Raw genomic sequence first — 11,252 nt, 5'->3', positions numbered from 1 at the left:
CAGACCTATCAACATGGACAGCATCCAAAGAATAGATCAAACTCGACGTTTCTCAAGTCTGGAAAACCCATCGCGGGTCTCTATCACCGAGAAAATCCCCCTCTGTATCACCAATATCACCCATCAAAGGCCGGAGTCCTTGTGCCTCACGCAGGCGCTCCTTTTCAGCATTTTCCTTCTGGAGCACCTTCCAAAGAATAGCGACGACGACAATGTTGGCAACAAGATACCCCAGGGCAAATCCATGCCCAAGAAAGTATCGAGGACTACTTTCAGTCCGATACAGTTGCGTTCCAAGGACAGCTCCCAAATTTCCGATGGATATTTGCATGGCGTTGGCAATAGCCCTTTTAGTCTGCCCTGATACATTATTTGCAGGCCATGAGAGAACGATGGCCACTGCTGGGTATATACCTGCTGCAGCGAAAATAGTACCGAGATAAGAGACTCCAGCCCGGTGTTGTGAAAGTAAAATTATATACCCGATACATGCCAAAGCCGATGATCCCATGATAAACGGAGCTCGAATGCGTGTTCTTTCTGAGAGAACAGCAACCCCAATAGTGAAACAGAATGCTACTGCGTAGGGTGGGACACTGAGTAACTGTGCCTGGGCGGCGGAATAGCCCAGCTCCTTGATGATTGTTGGCTATGATGGTAAGCATAAAGCATCAACTCGGAGCTGTTCTTCAACTCACCAGGAATAGAGATAGTGTATAGAGTGGTAGACTCATTGTGTGAAATCCCAGGCCATATAGCCAAACTTTGGGGTCCTTGAAAGCATCCAAAACAGCCTGCCAAGTAAATTCTTCGTCTCGCGTGGCATCACTGTCATTTTTGAGGCGAAACTGAATGAACTCACGTTCTTCATTGGTGAGAAATTCCGCAGTGGATGGATAGTTGTAGACCCAAAAGTAGCAAATGACCGAGACAACCACTGTCAATAGTCCTTCTAAGATGAAGATCCATCTCCATCCATTATAACCACCGACTCCTTTCATATGCGCAATTCCCTATTCAAAGGTCAGTCATGTATTGCGAAGGATGGTTATATCTCGTTATAAACTGACCCATGCTAAAATTCCACCGAATGCACCGGCAAGACTAGCCGCGCTAAAGAACAAAGCGACGCGGTAATGTTGCTCATTGCGTTTATACCACATAGAAAGATAGAATACAACACCAGGAAAAAGGCCACTTTCTGAAACACCCAGGAAGAACCGGGACGAGAGGTAGCCTGAGTAATTCTGCACTACACCAAGCAGCGTTGCGACGATGCCCCAGACGAGAGTAAGTGTCGGTAGCCAAATTCGTGGTGTAGTTCTTTTCAAAACCACATTGGCTGGAATCTCGAAGAGAACATAGCCGATGAAGTATAAAGTAAGTCCAGTAAGGTATTGATTTCCAGCTTATATCATAGTTAGTATCCTCATTGCTAGGTTCAGCATACAACGATCAGAAAGTAGTTTTACATACACATGTGTATATCGTCTGTCATACCCTCAAGTTTGGCGTTTCCCACTGGAATATAAAACGGTTAGAATGAGCTCTACAGTGATACTGCCCTCTGTAAATCACATACCGTTACTTCGATCTAGAAAAGAGAGCAAGTATAACAGTGTCAACGGTGGAAGCAGACGATAATCTAGCTTCCTCAGTAACTTCTTCTCATTGATTCCGACAGTCTCAGCCAGGCTACTAGAGGAAGGCGAGGTTCCAACATCCTTTGTGCCACGGATAGCCTCATCCTCCTTCTTCTCGACTGAACTCGACATGATAAATGGCACCCTCGCCGGCGCGGTATCGATTTTATTTTAATTTATTTTTTTCTTGTTATAGTATGTTCGATATGAAAGGAAGGTCACAAAAATGAGTCGAACAAAATTCCCCGATATTATCAGGGTGTCAAACCTTATTAACAAATGATTAAAAGGGGGAGCACCTCATCCAAGCCCTACTCTACGCAAACCTCGTGTTTCGCAGTATTGCATCATGTTCCCACCCCTGACCCGGCCGAGAAGAAGCGAGTCGTGGGAAAACGTGTTGGAAAAAGCAGAGACAGTGACGAATGACATCTCGATCAACAAAGATTATTGCATGGATTGGCCAGTGAAGACGTGAGAACGATGAACAATCACGGAGGAGAATCACACCATCGAGCGGGGACTCTTTGTCTGCATCAAGAGTTGAATAGAGTTATTCCGTGCATAGTAAGAGTTACATTATTTCTAAACTTATACATACATACAAATATAAAGATAATAAGTATTTCAAGTACCTACTACTGTAGGTACCCATAACTAAAGTAGATTCAGTTCCAATCTAGATAGAGAGTAGTTAATTAACTTAAATACTTGGAACATCGGAATGTACTCCACTTGAGCTTATACTGGCTTACTCTACTACTTATGATAATACTATTTCATCTTTCACATATGTACTAATTATTATTTTTTCCCACGAGACAGTCCCTTGTGGCCATCTCAAAATAGATTTAAACAATTTATAGAACCGCCTCATCCACGCATTTCCATGGATACTCTCCACTCGGCCAATCATATCGTCGGAAAATATCCCCACAATTTCTTGAAGAATCTTCACTTGCCGAAAACGGTAGGAGATAGAATGAATTATATACAAAGTATTTACAAAGAATGCCAATTTATAGTCGGAATTAGTGTTGTATTTCATGAAAAAAAAAAGCATACCAGACGCTATATGCAGTAAAACTCCAAAGAACCCAATACCCAGACCCAAAAACAGAATGAAAGAAACGCCAACCCCCCCAAAAAAAAAAACAGACCGAACGCAACGCACGCCAAATAAACACACACAAAACACGACACAACACACACATAACACATAACACATAACACATGACACGTAACACGTTATACACGTAGAAAATCACATAATATACAACATACACAGAACGAGGGTCATCAGGTTCTTGGAAACGGAGATTGTCTAATCTATACAGCTCGCGTTCTATCGAGGCAGCTGCACCTACGGATGATATCCAGACAGAACGTGCAGAACTTTTCAAACACAATGGAAACAACAGGAAACGTAAATGGAAGACATGACATGCGTAAAATCGACGGCGCGCGCTTTTGGAATCCCGGTCTCAGGGAGAGAATAGAATGAGGAAAGATGAAGGAATTTAGGGAGCCAAGACCAGGGCCAGCAGCGCCATGCGGCAGTACAAGCCATATCTCATCTATGAAATTGTTAGCTAGATTCTTCCAAGGACAATAAAAGGGTAGGATCAAGATGCTTTAAAAAAGAACATACCTGGCGGAAGTAGGCGGCCCGCTGGTCGAAATCAACCTCCTCGGCAATCTCAGCGTTCCGGGGCAGAGGGTGCATGACGACCATGTGGCTCTTAGCGTGCTTGAGAAGAGCGTTGTCAATGACAAGGCTGTTCTTCAGGCGCTCGTACTGAGAGAGATCAGAGAAGCGCTCCTTTTGCACGCGAGTCGAGTACAGGACATCGGAGCGAGCAACAATCTCGGGAGTCAGCTCCTCGTACTCGCCGATGAGCTGTCCGGAGGCCTTGATTTGGTCGCGGACATCCTCGGGCAGAGCAAGCTCCTTGGGTGAGACCAGCTGCACACGGACATCATAGAACTGAAGCAGCTTGATCAAGGAGTGCACGGGGCGGCCGTACTTGAGGTCACCAGTGAAGGTGATAGTCAGGCCGGTGACAGTGCCAAGTTCCTCACGGATGGTGAAGAGGTCGAGGAAAGCCTGAGTGGGGTGCTCGATGGAACCGTTGCCTCCGTTGATGATGGGGACAGGGGAGAACTTAGCCGCAACCTCGGTGCTGCTAGGGCTAGGGTGGCGCAGGACAACGGCGTCACCGTAGCAGCCAAGGGTACGGATAGTGTCCTGCAGAGTCTCTCCCTTCTGAGTCGAGGAGTGCTCGGTGGAGATGGGGATGGTGCGTCCACCGAGGCGCTGCATGGCGGCATCGAAGGAAGCCGAGGTGCGGGTAGAGGGCTCGTAGAACAGAGTAGCCAGGACGCGGCCCTTGAGGATGTCAAGAACACCCTGGCGCTGAACGCCGAGACGCATCTCCTGGGCAACAGTGAACAGCAGGTGCAGGTCCGCGCGAGTGAACTGGTTCACCGACAGGACGTGCTTGCCACGGAAGGGGGAGCGTGACAGCATCTCATACAGCGAGGATGAGACGGGAGCGGCAGGGTACAGGGGAGGACCAAGCTCGCCAACCGCAGGAACATTCGCATCGGCACCGCGAACACGGCGGCCAGGAGTGCCAGAGACGGACAGTTGTCGGTCAAGGGAGCTCTCGGGACGGACCATGGGGGTGGTGGGCTTCTGCACAGGAGAAGTAGGGATGATACGGTGAGAAGACATGTCGGTTCCCTTGATGGCATCAGAGGTGAGGGCACTGTCGAGGCAAGAAGTCTTGCCCTGGAAAGTGACTCGCTGGACAGAGCCACGCATGACCTTGCCGCTGAAAGGCGACCAGGCATCTGCGCTCTGGAACAGGTAAGGACGGTCGATCTCAATCTCAAGAGAGGTATCAGCCTGATCGTGAAGCTCGAAGATCTTCTTGGGGTTATCGTAGAGGCGGGCAGTAATGTCCTCAACGGTCAGACGACCCTCAGCAACGGCAGTGAAGAGCAGAGGCAGAGACTCAGCAATACCAACCGAAGGAGAAGCGTCCTTGCCAGCAAGCTGGAAGGGAATGCTGCCAATGGAGAAGACATCGATGGTGCTCATGTGCTCCCACAGAGCCTTCTGGTCCTCAGCAGAGGGCAGAGAGGTGCAGTCAGGGAAGTCATCGCGGGACAGGAAGAGGCAGAAGATGGACACATCGCATGTCACCTTGAGACCCTTCTCCTTACTGAGAGCAATGATGTTGATATCCTCCTTGGAGGTCACGCTCATGACGTGGATGTTGCGGCTGTGCAGGCTAGCCAGCAGCAGGATGGAAGCCAGATCAGTGCCCTTGGCATCGGTGATCAGAGGCTTGCTGGAAGGCCAAGACGAGAAGTGGTTGGTCACGGTAGCGACCTTATTGATGTTGCCAGAGAGGTGGTTGAATGGGACAAAAAGAGAACCAACCTCGCCAGTGACCTGGGTGATCTCATCAGAGTTGGTGGCAGTAGCAGCAACAGAGATGTTGAAGTCACAGTACGACTTGTCCTGGGCATTCTGCTGAACAATCTTCAAATCAGTGGCCTGGGTGACGGAGCTGTCGACACCAACGGGCATGACACGGACCATGCTGAAACCAGCAGCAATGGAGGCCTTGGTGACCTCCTCAAAGTCCTTGGAACCAGGGGTGACAAGACCTGGAACGAAGGCAGCGATGTTGATGAGGCCAGGCAGAACCACAGTGCGGTGGCTGGTCTGGAAATCAGAGGTGTGGATGTTCAGGGGGTAGTGGCGAGCGATGGCCTCAATCAAGATCTTAGCGTTCTTGACGTTGGTGACCAGAGGAGTCTGGTAGTCAACAGCCATACGACGAGTGCGGTAACCCTTGGACATGTAGTTGGCAGGGCGACGGAAGCGGTTGCTAGAAGGCAAATTGATGTACAGATCAATGAGGTTGTTCGACAAGTGCTGGGTCAGAGAGTACTCTGACTTGATGTCGTCCTCCTCGCCAGCCAGAACCTCAAGGTACTTGACGGGAACACCGTTCTCCTTCAGGAAGTCAGCAGTACCGGAGGTGGCAAAAAGGTTGTAGTCCAGCTTGTGCAACTTCTTGATGGCGGGCAGCATCTCAAGCTTCTCCTTGTAGGTACCAATAGAGAACAGGATGTTGCGCTTGGGGAGACGGAAGCCGGTGGAAAGCAGAGCCTTCAGGTAGGCCTCGTACTTGTCACGACCGAAGGAAGCAACCTCACCAGTTGAGGCCATCTCAACACCGAGCACAGGGTCGGCACCCGAGAGACGAGAGAAGGAGAACTGAGGAACCTTGACACCGACGTAGTCCTTGGGGACGTTGGTAGGAGGGTACTCCTGGAAGGGACTGCCGATCATGGCCTTGGTGGCCATCTCGATCAGGTCGACACCCATGACCTTGGAAACGAAGGGGAAGGAACGAGAAGCACGAACGTTACATTCGATGACCTTGATGTCGTTGTCCTTGGCAATGAATTGGATGTTGTAAGGACCGGTGACGTTCAGAGCGTTACCAATCTTGCGGGTAGCCTCTTCGATGCGGCGGACAGTCTCGGGGCTCAGATCCTGGGGAGGCAGGATAAGAGTGGCATCACCAGAGTGAACACCGGCATTTTCGACGTGCTCAGAAATGAAGTGGCCGACCATAACACCGTTCTTGGCGACAGCATCCATTTCAATTTCCTTGGCGTTCTCGATATACTTGGTGATGACGACAGGGTGGTCGCGAGACACGTCAGCAGCCTGGTTGAGATAGTTGGCCAGGTCGTGCTCGGAGTAGACAGTGTTCATAGCAGCACCAGAGAGAACGTAGGAGGGACGAACCAGCACAGGGTATCCAACCTTGTCGCAGAAGTCGCGGGCCTCGTCAATGCTGGTAAGTTCCTTCCAGGCAGGCTGGTCAACCTCGATACGGTCCAGCATACGAGAGAACTTGTAACGGTTCTCAGCGCCGTCAATCATCTCAGGGGAGGTACCCAGGATGTTGACATTGAGACGGTGCAGCGGCAGAGCAATGTTGTTAGGAGTCTGACCACCCATGGAGATGATCACACCGCTCGAAGTCTCAAGCTGGTAAATATCGAGGACAGTCTCGAGGTTGATGTTCTCAAAGTAGAGACGGTCAGCCTCGTCGTAATCGGTACTGACGGTCTCAGGGTTGTAGTTAACCATGATAGTCTTGTGACCCTGCTCACGAAGAGTACGGATAGTGCGAACAGAGCACCAATCGAACTCAACGGAAGAACCGATACGGTAGACACCAGAGCCCAGAACCATAATACCGTGATCATCAAACTTCAGATCGTGCTCACTAGCATTGTAGGTCAGGTAAAGATAGTTGGTCACAGCGGGGAACTCAGCCGCGACAGTATCAATCTGCTTCACGATAGGCATGATACCAGCCTCAACACGCTTACGGCGCACTGCCAGCTCGTTGGAGCTAAGGAACTTGGCAAGTTGACGGTCAGAGAAACCAAGCTGCTTGGCTTGGTGGATCATGCTGATGGGCACGCTGGTGGCGTTGAAAGAAGTCAGAGACTTGCCGAAGTCACTAAGACCCTTAAGGCGGCTCAAGAACCACTTGTCAATGTTGGTCAATTTCCAGATATCATCAACAGTGTATCCAGCAGCCATAGCATTGGCAATGGCAAACAGACGCTGGTCAGAGGGGGTCTGCAGCTCGCCCTTAATAGACATAAGGGCATCGGTCTCGTTGAAACCATAGTTGTGGAAGTCAACAGACCGGATAGCCTTCTGAATAGCCTCCTCGAAAGTGCGACCAATACTCATAACCTCACCAACAGACTTCATGGATGAACCAAGTTGAGTGGAGACACGAGTGAACTTCTTCAGATCCCAGCGGGGAATCTTGACAACGCAGTAATCGAGCGAAGGCTCGAAGCAGGCGCAAGTAGACTTGGTCACAGAGTTCTTGATCTCGTTAAGGGGAATACCCAGACCCAGCTTGGCGGCGATGAAAGCAAGTGGGTAGCCGGTAGCCTTCGAGGCAAGGGCAGAAGAACGGGACAGACGAGCGTTGACTTCGATAATGCAGTATTCCTTTGAGAAGGGGTTCAGAGCATACTGAATGTTACATTCACCCACAACACCAAGGTGGCGAATGACATTAACGGCAGTGGTTCGAAGCATGTTGTAGTCCTCGTCCGAAAGAGTCTGGGAGGGAGCAACGACAATGGAGTCACCAGTGTGGATACCGAGGGGATCGAAGTTCTCCATGTTACAGACGGTGATACAGTTGTCCTGGGCATCACGCACGACTTCGTATTCGATTTCCTTCCAACCCTTCATACTGCGCTCAATGAGAACCTGAGGGCTGACAGCGAGGGCCTTGGTGCAGAGGTCCTTCAGCTGGTCCATGTTTTCGGCGAATCCGGAACCGAGACCACCCAAGGCATAGGCCGCACGAACAATAACAGGGAAGCCAATGTCCTCAACGACACGAAGAGACTCCTCGAGGGTGGAAGCAGAGGCGGACTTGGCGCACTTCTCGTTGATAGAATCCATGCTACGAGCGAACAGCTCACGATCTTCAGTGGTGATAATGGTATCGATGGGAGTACCCAGGACCTTGACGCCCAGGCCCTCGAACTCATCCTTGAGCTGAATACCAACCTGAAGAGCAGTCTGACCACCGAAGGTACAGTAGATGGCATCGGGACGCTCGTGCTTGATGACCTTGCGGACGAAGTCGGCATTGACGGGCAGGAAGTAGACCTTGTCTGCAAGACCCTTGGAAGTCTGGATAGTAGCGATGTTGGGGTTGATCAAGATCGTGTAAATGCCTTCTTCCTTCAGGGCCTTGATAGCCTGACTGCCAGAGTAATCGAACTCTCCAGCTTGACCAATGCTGAGACCACCGGATCCAAGGACAAGAACCTTCTTAACGGAAACTCTGGGGGCAGCCTTGACATTCTCAGCCTTGGTGCCACCGGGGAATTCCACGGGCTTGGTGAGGGCATCCGGGGAGGCAATGGTGTTCTGGATGGTGTTGATGAAGACATCAAACAGGTACTCGGTGTCGCGAGGTCCGGGAGTGCTCTCGGGGTGGAATTGAACACTGAAGAAAGGGCGGCTGGTGTGTCGAATACCCTCATTGCTGCCATCGTTGGCATTGACGAACAGCTCCTCCCAGCCATTCTGGAGACTGGAGGCATCCACGGCGTAACCGTGGTTTTGAGAGGTGATGTGACACTTGCCAGAGATCATGCTGGTACAAGGAATGTTGTGACCGCGGTTACCGAACTTCATCTTGGTGGTAGTAGCACCGACAGAGCGAGCAATCAGCTGGTGACCAAGACAGATACCGAAAACGGGTACGCGGGCATCCTTGAAGGTTTTGGTCAGGTTGTCGATGGTGGTAGTGAGCGTAGCGGGGTCACCAGGTCCGTTGGAGACGAAAAGACCGTCGTAGTCCTTGCCTGCCAGGGTGGGGAAGTCATAGTCCCAAGGGACAACCATGACCTCAACACCGCGGGTCAACAGACAACGCAGCTGGTTGTATTTCATACCAACATCCAAGCAGAGGACGCGGACAGGGCGGCCCGAGGGATGCTTGAGAGCAACATCGGCCGGGGGTGAGTAGAGCTTGGGCTCACGGATGGACACTATATAGAAAGAAGCACCAATTAGCCGATGTTCATAGACAATACTAACTTGTAGTTGGGTTATAAGGACGGCTTGACTTACCCTCAGCGACCAGGTTCTTAGCGTTGGGGTCCACCCACTCAATCTCCTCGAAGTGAGACTTCCAGGTAGCAACGTCAGCGCTGGAAGCAACCTCCTTGGTGACATCGGCCTTCTGAAGCAGCATGCGGCCCAGCATGCTACCAGTTTGACGAAGACGCTTGGTCAGCGCACGGGTGTCAACGCCGTGCATGGCGGGGACACCGGACTCCTTCAGCCACTGACCAAGAGATGAGGCAGCCAGGAAATGAGAGAAGTCCTCACCGGCGTAAGTTGCCACCACCAACGCCGCAACGTGAATCTGACTGGACTCAAAGTACGTGGGGAGCTTGAGGAGCTCGTCAATCTGCTCCCGCGAAGGGACACCATAGTTACCCACAAGAGGGAAGGTAACAACCAGAATTTGACCACGGTATGAGGGATCGGTGATCGACTCGGGGTAGCCAACCATACCGGTCTGGAAGACCAATTCACCGGAGATGCTCTTTTCAGCACCGAAGTTGTAACCGTGATAGACGGTGCCATCTTGCAGCTCGAGAGCCACGAGACGATCGCTACCACCCCGAATAGGGATGGAGGCAGGAGTAATGATAGCACCAGTGTTGGCAGCCATGATGTGCAGCAGGTCCTTGTTGGTCTGGGAGAAAAGAGGGGACAAGTCCTCTCGGGGACGATTTGTTCGAGTGCGAGGTCACTCTAGCACAACATCCACCAGTCAGACTTTTTTGTTTTAATGAGGATTCTTTTTTTTATGTAGTTTTGAGGGTTTTTGGGGGGCAGAGGTATGAAAGAAGGGGTATAGAGTAGAATTGCAGCTGCAAGAGCTGAGGTATGAAGGAAGAGAAGAGCGAGGGCTCTGGCAGAATAAATTTTTCGTGCCACCGAAGGGTCCACCGGTTCCGGTGGGTGGTGGAATGTTGACCGCCTTCAGAATTTTCCCAATTGTGGAGCTATTGAGTCATTTGCTGGGGGGGTTTTTTGCGATCGGCACGGCAGTTTGAGGCCATTTGTGTAATGGCTGGTCCAACTGGGATTTGATCAAAAATAGCCCAGATAGCATTGACCTCAATTGTTCCCCCAATGGCTCTTTTTCCAGTTCCAATTGACTACATATACAGATCAAGCATTAAAGTGGCATGCAGGCGGTGAGCGATAAGGCACGATAACCGATCAGCCGATCGCGGCGGCTCTAATTGAAACTGCCGCGGCTGCAGAATTGAGCTGCAATTAATTTAATGTGAGAATGTGGGGAGTTGTCCATCGATCATATCTAAGACATGGCTTTATAATAGTGTAAGTGATAAGATTATTCCTGTTGTATACTATATGTAGCCTTTGATTTAAGCTGGTATAATCGTACCTAAAAGGTAGATTGGTATTTTCTCAACCATTGCTACATTGTAAGCAGTCTCGATATATTTGCAATATCCCTCGAATTTACGGTCCAGGATAGGTTAAAATTGGGCAACGGCATGCCTGCCTGAGCAGAACTTGATGATTATGTACCCCTGAATAGAATTATCGAGACAAGATAGATCATACAATGCAGTAAGGTATCCATTTCTACCAGAAATCAGCTGAACAGTGTACTGTAGGACCTAGCAGTCCTGCACTAATTTTGTGGAGATTTGATTCGGTAAAACCAGGCCTTGATACCGAGAGTGCCTATGATTGTCCAACATGTGCTGTAACGACCTTGAGGTACCTTATAGAATCAATGTATCGATAGAGGTTACAATGACTTGAAGATCGTGTACAGTCACTTGGGTTTGCTGCTCATCGATCGTGTCTCGTTGCAAGATAAGATTTACTGTTTGTAGTTTATATATTGTAAAACAGCCAAAAATCAATAATTAGTCAGTATGGCGGAGTGGTCTAACGCGCTGGACTTG

General features: G+C 50.1%; 2 protein-coding genes across 2 annotated transcripts; both read right to left on the bottom strand.

Annotated features, from left to right (window-relative positions):
- Positions 1-52: 52 nt before the first annotated feature.
- On the bottom strand, positions 53-1,775 carry N7469_007604 (allantoate permease family MFS transporter; the record flags this gene model as incomplete). Its single annotated transcript, XM_056646522.1, has 5 exons — positions 53-649; positions 699-1,013; positions 1,071-1,408; positions 1,477-1,521; positions 1,583-1,775. 5 exons carry the CDS (start codon positions 1,773-1,775, stop codon positions 53-55), a joined length of 1,488 nt encoding a protein of 495 aa, XP_056499963.1.
- Positions 1,776-3,163: 1,388 nt separating this feature from the next.
- Positions 3,164-9,997, bottom strand: N7469_007603 (bifunctional carbamoylphosphate synthetase/aspartate transcarbamylase; the record flags this gene model as incomplete). Its single annotated transcript, XM_056646521.1, has 3 exons — positions 3,164-3,220; positions 3,295-9,281; positions 9,364-9,997. Coding segments are annotated over 3 exons (6,678 nt in total), but the record flags the coding sequence as incomplete, so codon positions are not given.
- Positions 9,998-11,252: the final 1,255 nt, after the last annotated feature.

The sequence above is a fragment of the Penicillium citrinum genome (genome assembly GCF_028827155.1).
Source record: "Penicillium citrinum strain IBT 23319 chromosome Unknown utg000006l:1.0-3011923.0:1.0-3012962.0, whole genome shotgun sequence".
NCBI lineage: Eukaryota > Fungi > Ascomycota > Eurotiomycetes > Eurotiales > Aspergillaceae > Penicillium > Penicillium citrinum.
Note: the sequence above shows the minus strand (reverse complement) of the source record. Positions and strands in the feature narration are given on the sequence as shown.